This window comes from Pelophylax lessonae, assembly GCF_965119305.1.
Source record: "Pelophylax lessonae genome assembly, chromosome: 5".
NCBI lineage: Eukaryota > Metazoa > Chordata > Amphibia > Anura > Ranidae > Pelophylax > Pelophylax lessonae.
This window is the reverse complement of record NC_138772.1, coordinates 69,742,539-69,765,862: the sequence shown is the minus strand read 5'-3', so window position 1 is coordinate 69,765,862 and position 23,324 is coordinate 69,742,539. Positions and strand designations below refer to the sequence as shown.

The window sequence follows — 23,324 nt, the reverse complement described above, 5'->3', positions numbered from 1 at the left end:
GGGTGTAAAAAAAAAAAGAAAAATAAAAAGGAAAAAGAGGAGCTTGCAAAGAAAGAAAAAAAGATTCAGCAGATTAGTACACTGCTAATAAAGCCCAATTAAGGTCTTGAGGTAGTCAGGCTGCATAAGAAGTAAGAAGTGAGAAATATGACATATTTCATACATTAGGTATGTGTCCTTATAAATGGAAAAGTTGTCCTATGCAGACAGCACCCTGGACATCTGAACCATTGTTCGCACACAGATTGCAGAGGTCTGGATCTCCAGGGGTCTAACGCATCCTCTATACAGTATTCCAATCAACAGCACTGCTTAGGAAGCATGAGCATTGTTGGTTGGAGTACAGTGCAGGGCGATTGTCGGATGCTGGAGAACTGGAACATTCTGTGTGAGAGCAGCGGTCTGGGTGGCTCTCACGTGTGCTGCTGGCACAGGTCAGCTTTTATATAAGCCCATACACTTAAAAACCCCCAAAAAATAGGTGCCATATTCTTTGCTTCCTATGCTGCTTGACTACATAAAAAAGCAAGGTTTAAAGTAGAGCTATAGGGACATTTTTATTTTCATTTTGGATAGAGTAAGGGAGGGTTATAACTCCTGTCAGATTTTTCGTCGCCATCTGTGTCCCATTGCAGAGAATTCCCTTCACCGTCCCATAGCTAAACAGGAAGTGAGGAAAAAAAAGACCTGCAAAGTAAGGGAATTTTTTGGGGACCCCCAAGTCACCAGAACTAGTGTCCCCATTGGAAGATTTCCAATGGGGACCACACGGTGATTTGACTTTATTCATTCCTGAGAGTGAGAGATATCACACTTAGCGCTGGAAGTCCCTTTGTTGTTCGAAGATTTCCCTCCTATTACTTTTCAGGGGACAACCCAAAATATTGGATTTTCTTTTAATTCAAATGATAATGGTAAAGAGGACAAAGAGAGAGGGTGAATCTCCTTAGCGGGAGCTCAGACAACAATAAAAATTGACAAGCATTTTAACCCTTGTCCCCTCTATCCAAAACTAAAAATAAAATTTTTGCCTATAGTTACACTTTAAATTAGGCTCTAAAGTGATACACTTTTATACTTTTAAAAAGGAGTGTGTTTTCAGTGAGCACATATTCTGAGCAATTACTACAGTGTTTGCCTTAAATTAACTTTTAATGTAACTTTTTATGTTTTTCATATTTGTTTCATTACTTTTCAAATTGTACTAAATACAGAGATGTGTAGATTAGTCACTAGATGGCGCTCTCACTGGCTTAGTGTAATAAATCTCTCTTTTAACAACAGTTGAGATAAGATATCAGCTAAACAGGGACTGCCTTGTTTTCAGTTAGCTGACTGATAGACTTGCACTGTTTGACGGAACAGTAAAGGACAACCCTTGTATAGCGCTGGAAAAAAAACAGAACCTTCCTATGTAATGAACAAAACATGCAAGGTATCTTTTAAAACTTTGCTAGCTCCATTCAACACTTTCACATGCCACTTTATCAATGTTTATCTTCACCTTTTTTTAAGAACCTGGAAAGAAGGGTAGTATGCTGCAAAGCTGAATAACTCTGCAATTTCTTTCTTTCTTTAACAGGTTCTGCCAGAACAGTGTTTAGCTACAGGTGTTGTATGCGAGTGGGTGACAGGTATTAATTCACCCATCTCCAAAACCATGTATTACCTGCTATTGAATCTCTTAATAACAAGTTATACCAACAATCACAAAGGCTGTGGATTAAATTATAATTTATCTCTAGGACATCTCGGCACACAAGATGATGGCGGAATAGAAATTAGGCGTCCGTCTCCCTCCCGTACAGTGGGTTGGAGAATGAACAGGCCTTCGGTGCCTTCTTGGAAGTCTAAAAGATAAAGAAAGGAACAAAAAAACAAATTAAAATTTTTAACTTTATAAAATGTTTCCAAAGTCTGATAATCAAATACATAGATGGGATCTGATTCGTCAACCATCCAGAAGAAATCACGAGTCAGTGATGAGGAGCTTTTGGTTATTTGTGTTCAGTCTTAGTTTAAAAGTGGAAATGAATAGAAACTTGATGTGAGTCTCCTACTGTCCTCCAGTATGACTGACTGTAGTCCAAACTTGCGTGACTGCTAAAAAATGTTCCTAACACAATCAACTTAAGGTCAAACGTAGATCTTAAATCAATTTAAACATTAGAGAACACACTTCGACCCATTATCTTTTTTACCCATACTGGGAATCAGGCTCGGTTTCACCACTACGGTATGTTCATGGTACATCCCCAGGATTTGCAAAACTTTAGGTGAAAAAATTACAGATTTGCTGCAAGAATAAAAGCAACAACTTATAATGCAGTGCAACTTCATAGTCTTTACCCATGATCAGCAGAGTCCCAATAAGCCAATAATTTGAAGTATTAGATCAGGGGTTCTTAAACTATGGCCCTCCAGTTGTTTAGGAACTACAATTCCCATCAAGCCTAGTCATGTCTGTGAATGTCAGAGTTTTACAATGCCTCATGGGTTGTGTAGTTCTGCAACAGCTGGAGGGCTGTAGTTTGAGGATCCCTGTATTAGATAATCCAGTCTACTTTCCAAAAAAATGCCTGATGTGTGTGATAGCGCTGGGCTGATATATATAAAAGTTGGTGATTTTTTTGTTTAAAGAATCAGATCCGCGATTGAAATATTGTTTAAGTTGACCCTGTTCTGGTCTTTGGCTTCCACACATAACATGGAGCTCCTAAGAGTCCATCAAGTCCAGTGTATTGTTGCATAAATGTCCAAATGGGAGAGGATGGGGCGAGAGGGATCAAAGTCTGAAAATTTGTAGGAAATAGAGTAAAACATTCCAGCGGGCCTTAGGTGTTCAGGCGCTCTGTGCGAGCTAATCCTATGGCACCCCCCCATCCTCACCCCTCGCCCCTTGGCCACCTAAACATGGCTGTATCTGTTGAAAAATGATTTAAGAGTATACCGTATTTTTTGCTCCATAAGACGCACTTTCCCCCCCCCCCCGCCAAAAAAATGGGGGGAAATGTATGTACGTCTTGAGGAGCGAATACTGACTAAATCCCTACATGTTGGGTACCGGGCAGTATCCCTGAGGCTCTCCGTGGTGACCCCCAGTCTCCCGGCGTTGTGGTGTCCCCACTACCAGCTCAGCTGTCTAGAATGGAGCCGCTACTTCCTGTATAGGTCCGGCTCACAGGCAGAGTGATATCAGATGCACTCTGCCTATGAATGGAGGAGCTGTACACAGGAAGCAGCAGCTTTGCTCTATACTGCAGCCACATGCTTCCCGGGCTTAGCCACAGACAGACAGAGTCTCTGCAAGTACCCCCACTATTATTGCTATTACCGTATAATGTGTGTGTGTATATATATGTATGTATATACATATATTTATATACACACCTAGACATATATAGGTGTGATAGTAGCAGAAATATATTACTGTAAATGATTTCATTAGCGCAAGCATATATTTCTGCTACTATCACACCTATATATGTCTAGGTGTGTATATAAATATATGGATGTGTGTATATACACCACTATACACAAGTTCAGATGTTTTGCCTGCCTCAAAAGAACCCCAAAAAATGCCAAAAAAAACGCTAGCGTCAAAAAAAAAAAAATGCCCAGGTGTGTTTTTGCTGGCATTTTTTGGGGGGTTTTGGAGGCAGGCAAAACATCAGAACTTGTGCACAGTACCACTATACACAAGTTCAGATGTTTTTCCTGACTGCAAAGAACCCAAAAAAATGCCTTCTATTAAACCGGCAAGGTGTTACAGCAGCGAAGCCAACCCCCTGTCAGAAAGTTTTCTAGAACAAACAATCTTTTTTTTCATGGTTCTGGACATGCTACAGAGCTGAATCTTCACATGTACACTTTTTAGACTCCCCAGATACTAAATCCAAAAATCTCTTTTTTTTTTTTTTTTTTTTTTACATTTTTCAATAATTTCCTTTTTTATCAAAAATAACAATTTTTAAGAACTTTTTTTGTGTGATTTTGTGTCTGGGGGGTCTAAAAGGTGTACCTGTGAAGTTTCAGCTCTGTAGCATGTCCAGAACCAGAAAAAAAGATCATATAGGTGTTAAAGTTAAAGGAGGGTCCCGACCCACATCCCTGTTCTACTGAAAAATTATCTTTTTTTTTTCATGGTTCTGGACATGCTACAGAGCTTAAACTTCACATGCACACCTTTTAGACCCACCAGATACTAAATCCAAAGTAAAAATCAAAAAATCTCTTTTTTTAAAAAATTTTTCAATAATTGGCTTTTTTATCAAAAATTACAATTTTTAAGAACTTTTTTTGTGTGATTAATAGTAAATGGGACATGACCCAGAACCCTAGGCACTTTTTAGGGGCATTTATTGGGTTTTAGGGCTTAAAAATGGTGTTTTTTGATTACCGAAGTTCGGGTCCCATTGATTTCAATGGGGTTCTGAAATCCGGGCCGAACTTTCGGGAAGTTTGGATGTTCTGGCCGAACCAAACTTTTCAAAAGTTCGATCATCCTTAGTCCTAGGCTGCAACCTCTCAGATAGCAGTAAAGGAAGCAATTACCTGACAATGAATTATTGGATGTCTACTGAGGAACGTCTGGCACAAAGCTTTGAAAAAGCTGCCTTTAGTGCCATCAGGAGATGTTAGTCTTCATCAAGCCTCAACACAAGTCCCTTAGCGCAGTCTCTTATGATTTTTTTTAAACATCAACCTCTCAAGCCCTGAAGAAGGGAGGCTTTTGTTCTCCAAATTGCGTTGGCTGTATTTGATGCTCCAAAATGTTTCAAAGAGTTCTTCAAGTCAGAAGAACTTTTGTACCAGGCGCACCTCAGTACACATCCAAGAATGCAACTTTTCTATAAAAGGGTGGGCTCACAACAGCCATATTGTCAGTATTTGTTGGAGCTTTTATGGAAAGCTCACAATTCTGTGTACAAAAAGACACAGGAGATACAGTAGATACAGTTTTTCTTTTTTTTTTTTATTTGGTATTGGTACATGACCCTTGTGACAAAATAAGGCTTACTATGCTTTTTTTTAACAGTAGCTTGTATATTATCCCTACAAATGACCTGATTTGAATAGCAAGACTCACGTCCAATAGACTTTAATAGCTATCGTCACAAGTACAAAAGGCAAAATGGTTCATGAGCCAAGCCCAGGCAGATTCATACATCCCTATTCATGGTTTAGGAAACTTTTTTTCAGTGAACATGGTATAAATGAATTTAAATTACACCGATCACTGGCACCAAACAACAAGGCAACCTTTCTAGCAGATACTAGGCCTCACCTGTTGCTGCTCCAGAGGGCGGCCCCAATAGACTGTTCATGCATGACATGAAAGGGTTTTCCTATGCCTTTTAGCCTGGATTTACATTGGCATAGCATTATCATTTTGGTGAGGTGCACTGTGTGAAGGCAGCCCATTCATTTTGAATAGCCTGGCAGTGCACCCTAACTCACCAAAGAAGTGTGCATTTTGGTACGCTGCGTATGGGTGTTGCCTTTTATTGTTATAGTACGTTGAGATGCTATTGAAAATGAATAGGACTGCACTGCACCATGTTGCAGTATTGCTTGTTTTTTTAAGTCCAAAACATTTTATTGAAAGAAATCAAAGCAAATGTACAGCACATCAGGTGGTACAAAAACATTAAAACATGAACAAAAAGAACATGGGATGAGATGAAATGAACAGACCAAAGCGTATTCGTACAGTGGAACATAAAAACATACATGATTGTCATGGGCCATCTGACGGAATCCACAATCAAACTTGAGACAGCGTTGGTACCTGTACTATGGTGTAGGGCTGGGGGGGGGGGGGGGTACCATATAGTCAGGAACTGTGATGGCCTTCATTGTTGCTTGTTTTTTTGCCCCTTACTTCATTAAAATGAGTACACACACAATTATCTGACTGCTGTCAAATGATTTAAAACCAAATACTTAACCACTTAAGCCCCGGAGGATTTGGCTGCTAAACGACCAGAGGGTATTTTGCGATTCGGCACTGCGTGACTTTAACGGACAATTGCGCGGTCGTGCGACGCTGTACCTAAACGAATTTGGCGTCCTTTTTTTCCCACAAACAGAGCTTTATTTTGGCGGTATTTGATCACCTGTGCGATTTTTTGATCACGCGCTATAAACAAAAAAAGAGCGTAAATTTTGCAAAAATAGCAATATTTTTCCCTTTTTTTTATATGAAATTCCCCCAAAAAAAAATGTAAAAATCAAAATTTTTTAATATTTTCAGCCAATTTGTTTTATGCTACCTATGTTTGGTAAAAAAAATCGCAAAAAGCGTATTTTGATTGGTTTGCGCAAAAGTTATTGCGTTTACTAACAAAGGGAAAGATTTTTGTCATTTTTGTTGTTTTTTTTTTTAACGCGTAATGGCGGCGATCTGCGATTTTTTTTGCGGTACTGCGACATTGCGGCGGACAGATCGGACCCTTGACTGACATTTTTGACACTTTTGGGGTTACCAGTGACATTTCTACAGTAATCAGTGCTATATATATGCACTGTTACTGTAAAAATACACTGGTAGTGAAGGGGTTAACTTTATTTGAGAGGGAGGGGCTGTGTGTGTCCCTAGGGGCGTGATTCTAACTGTGATTGGCTGTGGCTTCAACTGTATGCAGAGTGATCAATGGATCTACATAGTAGATCCATGTGATCATCTCTCATACAGCGAGGAGAATGACAGGCAGCTTGTTTACACAAGCTGCCTGACTTTCTCCCTCTCCCCCGCCGATCGCAGAGTGGCCGGCGGCGATCGGGTCCGCCGGTCACACGCGCGGGGGGCCCGTGACCACGCGGGAGCGGGAGCGCGCCTCCGGCGGCGCGCGCTCGCTCCCTAAACCCTCACAGGCGAGCGACGTAGACCTACGTCACTTTGCCTGTGAGGGGCTGACCGCCGCCGTAGATAGTCGTGCGGCGGTCGGCAAGTGGTTAAAGCGGTTGTAAACTGCTGTTATTTTTTTTTTTTTTCGGACCTGCAAGGTAAAGGCATAATGTGCTAGTATGCATGGCTGACATCATGGGCTGCATGTATTTATAGTACCTATAGGTAAGCCTTATTATAGGCTTACCTATAGGTACAAATGATGTCTTTGAGTTTACTTCCTCTTTAAATAAAAAATACCGTATATGTTTGTAAGTAGGTGCAGTTAGCTAGTCTGCCGCTAGGTGGTTCTGTCCCAAAATAGTGTGTGGTAACAGGGAAAAGTGTAATCAGATGCTAGGTCCCTTTTAACTGGAGCCCTCCTGTAGTGATGTCATGAGTGAGTCAGTGCTCAATTAAGACAAGTTTGGAGAAACCTTAGTCAGTCGGGGCATGGAAGCCAGAGACCCCACCAGCATGCAGATGTAGTCAGCCAAGTGGAGGCCCTGGATAGGACTGGAGGACAGGGTGAGGTAGGCCTGCACCCAGCTGTAGTCATCCTGTTTCTTATGGTGTTGGAGGCTAAAGCTGGTTGCAAAAGGCATTTTTTAGGACAGGCTACGTATTCCCTGAGGTAGGGCTATCGCCCTGGATTCCCTGAAAATGTACTAAAGCAGAGTTGAATTGCAGTGAATTGCAGTGATCTTGTCTCAGGAACTATGTGTAAGAAGTTGTGAGCTAGACAGATTTTTGAAGGCAAGCCAGAACCTTCTAAGTTAACACTGATGACCCTAGGAAGGAGAGGGACTGGGTAGGGGAAGATGGCTTGATTGCATTGTGCTGTGTGCTGCTTTCACATATGACTGCTGTGGAACATCCACTATATGTGATTGACAAAGTACTGTCAAATGACCCCTAATAGTATGTCTTTTTTGATGTGACTGTAAATGCAATCTTGAAGTGATATCAGTAAAGTGCAGCAACTCTATCTTTTCGCGTGGACATTCCTTTCTTCAAGAAATAAAGGCTAATGGCCAAGAATATCATGGGGAGGCTTCTGGCATGGAGATGGGCACAATATGGCAGCATCATTCATTTACAGAGTTCTGTACCTTTGGGCACAGTGGCAAGTGGCCTGTAGTTCTCAGTGAACCGCAAGGACACTGATGAGTGCTCTCATAGTTCACTGATTCTTCCTGCAATACAGTACCTGCCTGCCTGTTTCAGAGGTACAGGCAGATAGTGTACTGAAAGTCTTCAGGATCTTGGCATTGCATCCATGATCTGCTGATTGGGGGTTGTGACGGTGTTCACTGTCACTGGGAGTGGAAGACAGATAATTAATGGTCTGAATTGCTTCAGATGGGACAGTAATATTTGTCAGAAATATCTTCATATAGAAATATAAAGATTTATTCCCACTTCACACTGGGAGACTTAGACTGTTATAGACCATTGCCATGAAGTCTGACTCCTAAATAATGTGTGTATTCAATGTCCCTGCGTGCCAGACAGGCTTCCCTATTGTTTGTGGATTGAAATTGAATGTGGATTGTGCCTGTCTCATTGTTAAATGTTAATGACCTCACATTGTTCTGTCCAGATGGCTAGATAATTAGTTTAGGTTAATTCTGTTCCTGTATACACTTTCATCTGCATATGCTACTGTAATCAGGCAGAGGGGATGGATTGTGTACACTGTATGAGAGTTTAAAACTCCGTTTTCATTGGATTGTGAATGTCATGTCCTGTTCTCCACAAGGTCCACCTGGACAGTAACCTTGTGGGGGAAAACTGTATAAAAGTATGTTTTTTGTTCAATAAAGAGTTCTATTTCACCCTCAATCTAGAGTTCTGTCTCTTATTGGGGGAAGCTGCTACAAGGGATTGCTATGCTCTTCATACTCCCTTGGATAATCACTAAGCTCTTGTAAGAGCTTGTTCCTGCTTCACTCTCTGGGGAAAGAGAGGTTCACCCACGGGAACCTGGAGCCTTGTCGTAGGTCCAGGGTGGGTAGGAGACGGCAAGACCCCAACCAAGCTGCGGCGGGATATGCAAACTTTGGCCCTCCTGTTGCAAAATGACAAATCCCATCATGCCTCTGCCTTTGGTATCATGCTCGTGGCTGTCAGGCTTGCTATGCCTCATGAGACTTGTAGTTCTGCAACAGCTGGAGGGCCAATGTTTGCATATCCCTGCTTTAGAGGCTCCAGTATATACATTAATAAATGTAAAAAATTTTTACTTTCAAAGAGATGTGCATTTATTTATTTTTATTGTTAGAAAAGGTGATCTCATTATTTGACAAGCAAAAGACTTTTGCACTTATTTTTTTCAGCGACTCTTCCTTTTTTCCTTGTTGGACAGTAGTCAGTAGTGATATTCCTTGATTTATTGTCCATTTGTGGGAGTCTCAGTCGGTGGGCATTCTTGCAGTGCATCCTGGGATTGCTCATAAAAGCCAGGGGGACATGTGACAGGGCATCTTTGGTGGGAAGCAGAGTCCCAGGAGGAGCCTGACGGCTGGTCTCTCCTCCTGCTGTATGAGGAAAGTGGTCTTAGGCAGTCGGCCTAGTGAACCAGGTGTGGAGCTGAGTTGCAGAGGATCCAGTAGAGCTGACAGTGAAGCTGCTGGCAGAGTCTTCCGGGAAAAACAGTGTCAGTGAGTACCAGGGGACTTGCCAAAGGGTCTGCCCAGGAAGGGGGACCACTCCAGTGAAGTCAGAAGATCAAGGGGCCAGCTCACACAGAGTGTCAGAGTAAAAGGGGTGCTGTTTATAACCCTGAAGAGTAGGGACAAAGGGGGTGCCTATAACCCTGAAGAGTGATTCACAGTGCAGTACAGTTCAGTTAATTCTTCTTCGCTAAAGTGGCAAGTTGAAGCAGCGGTCTGGTCGCACTCAGCGTTACATAGAAGTCCCAGCAATTGTGCATAGTTTGTTCAGTTGGATTATCCCACTCATCCCTTCTCCTATCCCAGTTCTAAAATAAATCAACACACACCAAAACCCCTGGACTGTTTTCTGACTGAGCCAAGCAATAGCTGAATATGCTATTTTGTCAAGTTGTTGCTAGGGGTAACCCAGGGGAATCCATAACCAGCAGCTCCCAAGGGAGTAAGTAGTGCTACATAAGAAAAAAAAAATTATATATATATATATATACACACACACACACACACACACATACATAATATATATTGGGCCTCAGTAGTGGGAATTCATTTAATGTACAGGATGGACAACCATGTACTTGCCATTTTTAGTTAATCCTTTGTCCATGGCAAGGAAGTCTACATTGGTCTTCTAAGCTTCTGGTCCCTTGACCTTTTCTGATTTGTTTTTATGTATGGCTTTGTTTTACGAGTGGCTTATTATTTTATAGTACATCGTAATTTGCCGGCTAAGTGACCATAAGTATCACGCCTGTCCCTCTTCAGATAAAAAAATCTCTCCCTCTTCTTGCTCAAACCTTCAAGTTCTTGTTTCTAATCTGTGTGCTGGAAGCAATTCCCTAGTTGCCTTTTCAATTACTATTCACAGGCTAACATTCATGCAAACAGGCGAGAGAAGGAGAACATCAGAGACGAGCCAGGTAGAACCATGTAATGCAGATCTTGTATCGTACGTAGCCTCATGTCTCTATGGTACTGTGCTGACAATGGCAAGCACACCCTCTCAGTTCTTTTATTTGTATTCCAGAGGAATGGCCTGTCAAAGCACGGCTGATTGAAGGAAATCTTTAGTTTTAGCTAAGAACACTTGTACAGCACTGAAGGAGAAAAAAGTGTGCCTAGAAACCTGTTATTACTATCAGCATCAGTATAATACTCATTATATTTTCTGTGCCTCGGGATCTTGCAATGTTTGGCCTCTTCCAGGTTCATTAAATGTGCCAGTGAATATGGCTATAGGTTATTGCTTTTTGCAAACAGTCGTAGCTTGTTGTTATTAAACAGGTCTGTCAGCAGCCAAGCATGGCCAGGCATGAGGCAAACTATCATTGAGGAGTGTTGTTTTTCTTCCAGTCTTCAGATGATTTTATTTATTTTGTATATTTATTTTATGTAGCCCTGTACAAGGTACATAAAGGCTTTCAAATCACTTCCTGCCTCTTAAAAGCTTACAATCTCTTGTCCTTATTATTATTATACACAGATTGACTATAGGGGCCAGTTGTGTCAAATACCCATACTCATAGTTACAGTCCAAAAAGAATACCCTTTGTGATGGTGTTCACGGTCATTGGGAGTGAGGGACAGATACTTGGGGGACGCTGAGAGAATGGTTTGGATTGCTTCAGATGGGACAGTAATATTTGTCAGCAATATCTCTCAGGAAATGTATGAAGATGAATTGTTTGACTTTTCCGATTGCTAAAATATTGCCGAAGTGTCTCATAGACCCTTGCTAGATAGTGAGATGGGGTGGGGTTTGTTATTGGTAAGTGTCTATATTCCATTGTTCTATTGTTTTTGTCTGCCTCAAGATAAACGTATTATGGGATGTATATGTGTATGTGTATTGGCTGCTAAGGGGGAGGGGAGAATGTCCCACAGTGTATATCTTTTTTTTTTGTGCATGTATTTGAATAAACAGTTTGAGTTCTATTTCACCCTCTATCTAGAGTCCTGTCTCTCATTGGGGGAATATGCTACAAGGGATTGCTCTGCTCTTAATACTCCCTTGAATAATCACTAAGCTCTTGAAAGAGCTGGTTCCTGTTCCTGCTGCACTCTCTGGGGAAAGAGGTTCACCCACAGGAACCTGGAGCCTTGTCGTAGGTCCAGGGTGGGTAGGAGACGTCGAGACCCCAACCAGGCTGTGGCGGTTCGTGGGGTCTAAGGTGGTTATGGTGTCTGGTGGAGTGCTTGGAGCCCTCGGGGAGCACTAGGAGCATCCGTCAATGAAGGTACCCAGGCGGGGTGCCAGTTGATCCATTACTTTCTTATAGATCCCTGAGGCAGTCTCATAGGACAGGAGAATGGCAGTTGGCAGGATTTAGGCTCAACAAAAGCCAGGCACCAGTAACAAAATAAAACCTAATCAGAGAAGGGAATAGGCATGCAGTGCTAGGGTCCTTGGTTTGAATCCCAACCAAAATACTACATGGAGTTTTCATATTCTCCCTGTGCTTGCACGGGTTTCCTCCCACATTTAAAGGACATGCTGGCGGGTTAAATGGCTCCTATCTCAACTGGCCCTAGTATTGGACCTTCTAAGCTCTTTGAGGGCAAGGCTGATGTGAATGTACAATATGTAAAGCACTGCGTAAATTGTCAGTGCTACATAAGTACCTGTAATAAATAATAGAAGACATTGTAGCACCCTCCTAGCATAGGATGTAAATTTAGTTTGGCTCTTTCTGCAATCAAGGGAGCAGTAATTGTTTGTTCTGGCCTGCTCAGGATTTCACAGGCTGAGTGTTTTATTGCTTCTCCCTGGCTCTGGGCTCTTGGGGCAGGAAATTCAAAACAACCAGCCTGAATATTTATCATGCTCCAGCAATCCCTGGAGAGGAGTGTTCAGAAGGGGGCTGGAGAGCAGGGTTACTTCTCCCGAGGAGGGTTCCTGAGCCAGAGAGGCTGCTGAACTCGGGCACATTATGGACTGTACGGCTGCCTTAGAAGCCTCAGTGGTGTCAGGGCCGAGGGCCTAGATGGACTCTGCTTGAAGCTGGTTGCAGAACCTCACCATAAGGGACCTGGTCAGGAGAGATGCTGTGTCACTCATTGGGCCTGGTCTGGAGGAAGCTGGAAGGTGGCAGCTATCCTAGGGACTTGTAACCAGATGCCAAAAGGAGTTGCTCCGTGGTCCTCAGCTGTGGGGATTTAGACTGTCCAACATCCATATTTAGTGAAAGTACCGGTATAACTAAAAGCAAATCATTACAATTTTATTGGTATTTGGATAGAGTGGAGAGGGATTAGAACATCAGTATGTATTGCTGTCGGTGTCCCCGTTAGGGAGATTCACCCTCTCTATTTGTCCTGTTTACCATAATCAATAAAAGCAAAAGTAAAAGAAAATCCCAAATTGTTGGTTGTCCCCAGAAAATTAATAGGGTGGAAATCTTCCACTGGGGACTAGTTCTGGTGGCCTAGGGAGCCCCAAGAGATTCCCCTAGTTTGCAGGGATTTCCTCTCATTTCCTGTTTGGCTATGGGACAGGCAATGAAGGTAAATCTCCCCAATGGGACACATATGGAAAAAATAAACCTTTCTGGGGTTATTACCTTCTCTTATTCTGTCCAAAATGAAAAAAAAAAGTTTTGCCTTTAAGGTAAAGTTTGTCCTCTGATCACTAAGAGCTGAACATTTTGGAGTATCCCATGCCCTAATCCTCCCCCTCTCTGGTTGACATTTATAAGCAATAAACTACAAAAAACACAAACCATAGACCAATTAATTTCAGCTAGTGTGTGTGAACTGGTACTTGGGTGATTGGCAGCCTCTGTACTGTTAGAGAAGATCCAGTTAATACCAGCAGCCCCTTCAGGAGTAGTACTACAACATCATATGTTGTCTTTTCTTGCTTTTCTTATCTATATTGATAGATAGATAGCTAGATAGATAGATAGATAGATAGATAGACAGACAGACAGACAGACAGACAGACAGACAGACAGACAGAAATCAAACTGAAGAATGTCTGAAACAGTTAGGCAGATGTAATTGAACAGTTAAAGAGTCAGCCCACCCACATGTGATATTTTCATTGTGGATGAAGCTTGGTGGAATGAAATACCCTCTGCTATTTTTTATCTCTTGTAGGCTCTGGAATCATGATCTCCCTGCCATGGCTATCAGATAACATTCAGTCCTCCTTGGGTTACAGATTGTTTTCATACCTACCACTCCCTTGATATTAGACATACTAGAAGTAAAATATTTAACAGGAAGAGTAGGAGCCCTTCAATACGGTTACACCAAGTGTGAAAACTTGGGAAAAAAAGCACACAAATTTTGCCACTTGAATCTTCGAGAATTGTAAGAAACTTATCACTTATCCCTCCAGCATTCACCAGAAAACAAAATGCGTGTTTTGGCAGGACTATTTATTTATATTTCACTTTATGTGAGCAAAGAGTTAAAAAAAATAAATAGAAGAAAACATTACCTGAGTTCTCTTTTTTAGATAGAAAAAAAAAAAATTGAGAAACCTACCTTGTGGGTAGATGTCCATGGAAAAACACTGATGTGAACATTGGGGTGCTCAGCTTCGAAAAACTATGAAGAAAATCATATAAATGCATTCAGTAAAACCAATAACAATCACATTACTGAAAATAGTTAATTTGCAAGAAAGAAGGCATAAATATACTAAAACTTGTGAATATTTAATTTGGAGAGCTGTCTGGGACTGTCTGATAGGAGAAAGAAGAGCTCCTTACAGAACAGACCTCAGAAAAAAGTCCCAATGGTAGTCTAGAACAACTGTCTCCAGGTATTTTGGTTTGTTGTATAGCAGAACTCTAGGTGAAATAAGTACATACACTTGACTAAGAGCTTCCAGCATGTAAAGAGCATGGGAGAGAGAACATTGTAACACACTGAGATTAACCTAAATGTCGCTGGTTAAACAGTAAGTATACCAAAATATATCTCAGTTTCTGTAGATGAATGCACTCTATATACTGAAAGTCACTTGCTTGTTGTAAGAAGTTCTGTGCACTTGTCCTGTCAGTGGGCCATATCCCCTATGGCTACTATGAGAAACCCCTACTCCTACACCTTGCGTTTAGCTTCACTTTACATTATGTGGCACATAACAGGAAAAGTTAGACTTGTTGACTGGACTTACTGGCCCTACCTGTACACAGAGTAGGACCAGTTTGGGGGAAAAAAAACAGTTTACATTAAACTGACAGACATCTGTGCTGTAGCTTTTTGGCTGGTGAAGAAAAGGGAAAACTGACATTACATGACCTGTAGCCATCAGACAAAAATCTCTGATGGAACTGGAATGTCTTATGGGCCATACACACTATAAGATTTTCTGAAGACTTTTTCCTTCAGATTTACCTTTTCTATGTAGTGCAAGGGCCTGCCAGATTGCATACAAATTGAAAGTGTTTAGGTTTGACCTCATATTATATGGTTTTGTTAAATCTAAAGGAAAAGGTCTTCAGAAAATCTTATAGTGTGTATGGCCCATTAGGGTCAGTGTTGACGACCTTTCGGGTTGTGTTGATGGGCAAATGCTGCTTCATTGACTGGTGTATTTGACCTCCTTCTAAGCTGCATTAACTTGCTTCAAGCTTCAGTTCTGTTGCACAAAAAAGCCCATCAACACAGGATTTTAGCAGCATGGCATCCTCTGAATACTAAACTGAAAGAGTACTATAGAGCCTAAAGGGTGAAGCTCAATACTGTACACCAAAAGCAAAACATTTTATCAAATGTCTCCAAACCAAAATGATGATGAGGTTCCCTTCTACTCATGTCACACCACCCACCCAACTCTTTTACCCACTGAAAGTGGTATTGCCCCATTTTCCCTCTTCCACCCTACTACACTTACTTTAAAAAGGGAGTGACAAGGTTGATCAATTCAAAGTCAGCTTATCAATTTGCTACAACTCATCATCTGGAGAAACACTTAAACAAGGAGAGAAGGCTCGATGCTCAACTCCAGGGAAATTAAACATAGGCCTGTCCCTTGAATAGATCCCAACTGTTGACTAACATCCATCCCAATGTTACATCGTTTCTGAGGTTGAAAATCAACATCAGTCCATCCAGTTCAACCTATGAACGCGTAGAGTCATACACATGTCATAGCAGTAAAGATAAATGTTTTGGGCTTTGCTTTAATGGAGGACAGGGTAAGAGAAACCAAAGTTGGTTTAATAAAGCTTTTTATGGTAAGGGGGCAGAGGAGCCAAGAAGCCTTACAGACAATGATTGCAGACCTAAATAATAGACACCTCAAGGAGCCTTCATGTCCACAGACCTACGTAGGCTCCAATGGCTAGTGTTACACCCTTGCATTTCAATTACTTAATAAACCAGAATGGGAAATGTGGATTATGCCATTAACATGTCATGTTTTCATACAAAGTCTTCTTTATCTACAGGTTAAACATATTATTAACTGTATCAGTAGATGCACTTTAATTAGAAATAAACTCCCATATTAGTTTGTGTGCATCTGTATATCCATGGAATAGACAATTATAGACAAGCACATTAAAATTCTACCTTTTACTAACCAAAGAACACATTCCAGGAATAAATAAGAGCAGGGGCTCTGCTGTTCTGCTTTGCCATGGCTCAAAGCAAGTGCACTGTAATGGCTGATAAAGATTTTATGTACCTCGTTCTCTGAAGTCATGCTGCCTCCTGCATAATTGGGATTGGTAAACCCACCGGTAATATCGCCTTTATGTTTCCTAGTGGAAAATAAAATGAGGAAAAACATTAATTTTAATTACAGGGTTGTGAAGTTTTAATGGGCGAACATGAGCCCAACACTGTTCTATGCTATGTAAATGACCTTATGACTGACTCACCAAAAGGTGTGCATCATATAGGTTTCTTTAACATTGAATTCTGGGCTAGCAGCAAAATACACAGTTTAAATGCATATACAGGAATTATGTCACTTGCTACAGTTGTAATTCTGTTCAATCAATTTTGCAATCCAGACATTCCTGCAAGGCAGTGCAACCAAGCCATGGATCTCCACTGCAGCAGATTGGGGTGATCCAGAACACAACCCCAGCCCACTGATTGGACAAGTGCAGGAGCATACTGATGACATCATACCTCTGCTCCCCTCCTGTCAGCATGTTCCTGACACTGGCACTGCAACAGAGCCTAATTGGCTTAGAGTGCTGGCCCTTCCATTTCCCTGTGATTTACACATTAAATGAGAACCAAAGTATTTGTTTTTGAATAATAGTGCATGTGCATCTTTTTGCTTTATCAATATTTTAGACCAGCCTTTCTCAACCTTTTTACCCGTTAAGGCTAGTACACAGTATAAGAAAATCATCTAAAGAATTTTTGTACGATTTTCATATAGTGTGTTCACAACTAGGGATGATCGAACGGTTCGACCATCGGTTCGGCCCGAACATTGGGTGTTCGAGGTTCGGCCGAATTTAGAACTTTTTGCCCAAAAAAGTTCGGAATTCGGCAACCAGAACCACCCAAAATGCAATGCTTCAGGAAATGGGCTTTAAAAGCCCGTGATTGGACCAGAACCATTAGCAAAAGCCAATTGAGGGGGCAGGAGAATGCTAGGAATGTGATTGGAGTGACTAGGGGGTACCTAGACCAATCATTAGTGAATACGCCCCCCAGTATATAAGATCGCCCCCGCCATATTCCTAGCATTGTTATACTGGACATGGAAGAGAGTGGAAGCAGTTCTGTTAATTTTACTTTAAAAGTGTCATTTAGCTATTTTTAGTGTGAGGAAAGGGATATCTAGTGTAGTTAGAGTGCTCCTTTACACTTAAGTTAGCTTCAAAAATTTAGTTTCTGTAGGGAAAGTATGAAGTGTCAGGGGACCGTAGTGTAGTGTAGGGTTAACTGACAGTGACTGCTATGGCAGGGTGACAAAACCCTTCCATAGCAGGGTGACCGCTATAGAGAAATGATCATTTCTCTGAATAGCTTCGGGACACCATTATGGCTTCTCACCAGCCAAGCATTTTTTATGCTGCAGGGGCTGCCACTGTCAGTGCTTTTTTGAGGACATGTTTGATGTCAGACATGACATCTGAACATGTGTATAGGGGGTATATATATACATATATGTCTGTATATACACCCCTAGACATATATAGGTGTGATAGTAGCAGAAATAAATGCTTGCGCTAATTAAATCATTTACACAGATATATTTCTGCTACTATCACACCTATATATGTCTAGGTGTGTATATATAGATATATGTATGTGTGTATATATACCACTATACACAAGTTCAGATGTTTTGCCTGCCTCAAAAGAACCCAAAAAAATGCCAAAAAAACGCTAGCGTCAAAAAAAAAATGCCCAGGTGTGTTTTTGCTTGCATTTTTTGGGGGGTTTTGGAGGCAGGCAAAACATCAGAACTTGTGTATAGTGGTGTATATACACACATACATATATTTATATACACCCCTAGACATATATAGGTGTGATAGTAGCAGAAATAAATGCTTCCGCTAATTAAATCATTTACACAGATATATTTCTGCTACTATCACACCTATATATGTCTAGGTGTGTATATAAATATATGTATGTGTGTATATATACCACTATACACAAGTTCAGATGTTTTGCCTGCCTCAAAAGAACCCCAAAAAATGCCCAAAAAAAACGCTAGCGTCAAAAAAAAAAAATGCCCAGGTGTGTTTTTGCTGGCATTTTTTGGGAGTTTTTGGAGGCAGGCAAAACATCAGAACTTGTGCACAGTACCACTATACACATGTTCAGATGTTTTTCCTGACTGCAAAGAACCCCACAAAAATGCCTGCTATTAAACCGGGAGAGAAGCTAACTACCTGTGTTTAAAGTGTTCTAATACAAACAATCCTTTTTTTTTTTTTTCTGGTTCTGGACATGCTACAGAGCTGAAACTTCACAGGTACACCTCTTAGACCCCCCAGACACAAAATCACACAAAAAAGTTCTTAAAAATTGTCATTTTTGATAAAAAAGCCAATTATTGAAAAAAAAAGAAAGAGATTTTTTGATTTTTATCTGGGGGGTCTAAAAGGTGTGCATGTGAAGTTTCAGCTCTGTAGCATGTCCAGAACCATGAAAAAAAAAAGATTGTTTGTATTAGAACACTTTCTTTCAGGACAGGTAGTTAGCTTCTCTCCCGGTTTAATAGAAGGCATTTTTTGGGGTTCTTTGCAGTCAGGAAAAACATCTGAACTTGTGTATAGTGGTACTGTGCACAAGTTCTGATGTTTTGCCTGCCTCCAAAAACCCCCAAAAAATGCCAGCAAAAACACACCTGGAAGTTAGAGCAAAAACTTCACATGCACACCTTTTAGACCCCCCAGATCTGAAATCCAAAATAAAAATCAAAAAATCTTTTTTTTTTAATTTTTTCAATAATTGGCTTTTTTTTTTATCAAAAATTACAATTTTTAAGAACTTTTTTTGTGTGATTTGGTGTCTGGGGGGTCTAAAAGGTGTACCTGTGAAGTTTCAGCTCTGTAGCATGTCCAGAACCAGAAAAAAAGATCATATAGGTGTTAAAGTTAAAGGAGGGTCCCGACCCACATTTTTTACTGAAAAATTATCTTTTTTTTTCATGGTTCTGGACATGCTACAGAGCTGAAACTTCACATGCACACCTTTTAGACCCCCCAGATACTAAACTCAAAGTCAAAATCAAAACATCTCTTTTTTTTTTTTTAATTTTTTCAATAATTGGCTTTTTTATCAAAAATGAAAATTTTTAAGAACTTTTTTTTTGTGTGATTAATAGTTAATGGGGCATGACCCAGAACCCTGGGCACTTTTTAGGGGCGTTTATCGGGTTTTAGGGCTTAAAAATTGTGTTTTTTGATTACCGAAGTTCGGGTCCCATTGATTTCAATGGGGTTCTGAAATCCGGGCCGAACTTTCGGGAAGTTCGGATGTTCTGGCCGAACCGAACTTTTCAAAAGTTCAATCATCCTTATTCACAACTTTCAACAGCCGATTCTGAGTTTTTGTACGAAAATGCTTGAAGGGACAAACTCCAAAATATTTCTCGTACGGGGAAAAACAAACAATTTACGTTTAATGCGTACCATTTTCCTACAAAAAAAATCAGAAAAGAATGACTGCACATTATCAGAAACAATAAACAACAAAAACAACCCCTTTGTCGTACTAGAATTTTTATACAAATTTTTGTTCATCGGCTCCAATTTGCCGTGAAGCAACGAGGAAAACGGACGATCGTTCGCCCAATTTTCTAATAGTGTGTACCCCAATTTACATACCCTTTAAACAATTTTCAGAACTTGGGGACATCTGATTAACCCTACATCTCATTGTATATTACTGTGATCAATAAGCAAAACAAAATTGTAAATAAAAGGAATATGTAATGTGACAGTACTAGCGTATTTGACAGCCAAGGCAGATCATTTTTATCGCCCCTCCCTACAAAATAATTTTCAGTAATATTCTTGAAATTAAAAGAACAACAGAAAGGAAAGACAGACAGTAAAAAGTGTGGTGTCCTGTAATTTAGAGGTTTACATATAAAACATTCACTATGCAAATGTTTTAACTAGGGATGGGCGAATGGTTCGGCCCGAGCATGAGTTTGGGCTGAACATTTGCCTGTTCGACCGTTCGCCAAACACTGAATTTGCAGGGTGTTCGCCTCGTTGAACACCCGGCAGTTCACTGAGTGCTGAACAGCGCATTCTACACACTGATTAGGCAAAGCTTTGCCCAATTAAGGCACAGGGCAAGCTAGTTGTTAAAGAGCGGGGCTGGGAAGCCGTCTGTGGCATTCTTAACAACCGATGAGTCATCAGCTGTCAAAAGGTTTCCCCGCTGACAGTAGAACAATAAAAAAAAAAAGTGCCGGTAAAAGAAATAAAGAAAAAAATGTCCCCCCCCCAGTCTGTACCAGACCTAAAGGGACCTAAAATTAAAAAACAAAATGCCCTGGGGTCCCCCCCCAAAATCCATACCAGACCCTTATATGGGCATGCAGCCTGGCAGGTCAAGAAAGGGGAGGACAAACTAGCGCACCTCCCCTCCTGAACCAGACCACATGCCCTTAACATGGGGGGGAAGGGGGCTTTGGGGCAGGGGGGCTCTGCTCATGTTGATGGGGACAAGGGCCTCTTACCGACAACCCTGGGCTGTGGTTGTCGGGTTGTGTGAGTGGTGGGCTTATTGGAATCTGGAAGCCCCCTTTAACAAAGGGACCCCCAGATGCCACCCCCCCCTTATTTGATGGGTATCGTGTACAGAGTATCCCTACCCATTCAACAAAAAAGTATCAAAAAGTAATGAACACAAGAGACAGTTTTTGACAAATCCTTTATTAAGTAATAAAAAAACAATGTCCCCAGATGTAAATCCATTGTCAATCATGGCTCCTGCCGAATGCCTCCTCTGCGCTCTAACATTTCTTTTATAGGTAAGGGGCGGGGCCATCTGGCTACGTCACTCGGTACCAACGTCCCTTTCTGACGTCACATGCCCAGCATGCACCAGTCTGTGACGTCAGAAGAGGCGGAGCCACCGGGTGACATAGCAAGGTGGCCCCGCCCTTTACCTATAAAAGAAATGTCAAAGCACAGAGTGGGCATTTGGCGGCAGGCAAGAGGGTTTTTTAATTATTTGCATTTTTTGGGACCGGAAGGCGGCGTGATTGATGATGGATTTACATTGAGGGACACTATTTTTTAATAGAGGATTTGTCTCTTGTGTTTATTACTTTTTGACACTTTTTTTGGTGAATGGGTAGGGGTACTATGTGCCCAATACACATTCACAAAGGAGGGGGGGGTGGGATCTGGGGGCACCATTGTTAAAGTGGGCTTCCAGATTCTGATAAGCCCCCGACCTGAAAATGTTCTCCGCCTGCAGACCCCGACAACCACAGCCCAGGGTTGTCTGCTGCAAACTGAACAGGGGGGTGTTGGGCCCATCCCTAGTCTTATTTATTCATATAAGCACCACAAATGTTTGCTGCATTGTTCATAATAGATTACCTCCTATGATCAGCAGCTCCATTTAGTGGCTATAATGTGGATTTCTTTTTATTGAGGTAATACAGGAAAAATATACATTATGACCACTAGATGGGGCTGACAATCATAGGTGATAATTATATTACACAATACAGCAAATAGTCATGGTGCCCATGAGAATGGTTAGTGTCCTCTAACATACAGTAGTAGTCAGTGGAGAATTAAAGTGGATACACACCCTCTAATTTACCCAGTGAAGTGAACAGCCTCAGATGATACACAGAGATGAAACAAATCTCCCTATATAAGTTTTGCATGTATATCTGCAGTCTTGTGCTTTCTACACTCTTTAAAAAGTGCAGATCATGTTACAAATCTTTTTTCCTCCTCCAGCAGTGGGTGTGGAGTCTGGGAATACACTGTGTGTGAGCTGAATGGAGGAAAGGCACACACCCCATCCACATATGCAAAGGAAGGAAGAAACATGCAGAGCTGCAGTCTGAATAGACCAGCTCTCTGCTAATGTACCTCTAAGCTCCCTCCCCCGCCACACATTTGCTGCTTCTTTTATCTTGTGTGTTAGAGAGCTTGTCAGAAGTTATCATACTGATAACAGAGGAAGGGAGCAGCAGAAAGACATGGCACTTTTGATAGAGATAATTAAAAAAATACAGATGTGTGTGCCTAGGTCAGATTTCATGAATATGGTTTAGAACCACTTTCACCCCTTAATTGGATGTTAGTGGAAAATTGCCCTCTTGAGATTGCTGTTGATAACTGCTTGTGGAGCTCCTAGCAAGCTCTGGAAGAACCCTGTTTAAGAAACACTGTTTTATGTTATCCGTTTACCATCTTGCAGACTCTACTCCATTTACTACCTCTGCATTTGTTGGAGGTGATAAAGGCGATGTTACTGTCTGAGGAAACTGCTGTAAGGAAGGGGAAGTTCTCTGAAGGAAGTTCTTTAATTCTTTGCCGGGATGTCGGGTATGTAATGTATTAACATTACAGCAACATTTTTGAGTGCAATGTCTCCCACTTTTATGATTAGGGGACGTATATCACTCAAATTCACAGTTATCTATACATCAATACACCCTGTGAGAATATATATATTTTGTACATCAAGATATCATATTTATTTAGTAGCCTATATATGGGTTCACATATGCTTTTCTGGTGTGGTGATCTTGCTGTTTAGTGGCATGTTTGCCATAGGCTTGGCTAGGTTTATATATGTTATATGCATAATCGTTCGATGTGCACATTTGTACAGTCTTACTGTGGCTACTTTGGTACGTTTAGATGTGCATAATGTGACATTTTCAATAAATATAGTATAAAACAATATACATGTGTATCTATGCATTTTGGTACTGAAGTCTATGTTATGCTGTAAGGTTCACATTTTAGTTTTTATCATGTTTTCTAAATGGGTTAGGGCTTTTTGCCTAGGATGTTTTTATCTATGGTTAGACGGGTGATTGGTCTCTCTGTCAGGATGATTAATCACCTGTCTGTTTTCATTGGTCATACACCGATATGTTTAATTGGTAGCTTGATTGCATTTAGCCATCTGCTTATTTTTGCATATGTGTATGTATATATATATGTATATGTATATGTATATATATATATATATATATATATATATATATATATATATATATATATATACATATATATATATATATATATATATATATATATATATATATATATATATATATATACTTTGTGTGTGTGACCAATATTCCAGCTATGACTAAGCACCAA

The 23,324-nt window shown here is 40.8% G+C and overlaps 1 protein-coding gene across 1 annotated transcript in view; it reads right to left on the bottom strand.

Moving 5' to 3' along the window:
- Positions 1–1,486: 1,486 nt before the first annotated feature.
- Positions 1,487–23,324, bottom strand: part of MALRD1 (MAM and LDL receptor class A domain containing 1) — a 558,112-nt gene continuing 536,274 nt past the window's right edge. The window contains exons 33-35 of the mRNA XM_082259425.1: positions 16,208–16,283; positions 14,056–14,118; positions 1,487–1,850 (exon numbers count right to left, since the gene is read on the bottom strand). Coding sequence (XP_082115551.1) covers positions 1,782–1,850; positions 14,056–14,118; positions 16,208–16,283 — 208 coding nt within the window. The 3' untranslated portion in view covers positions 1,487–1,781. The remainder of the gene's footprint in view (positions 1,851–14,055; positions 14,119–16,207; positions 16,284–23,324) is intronic.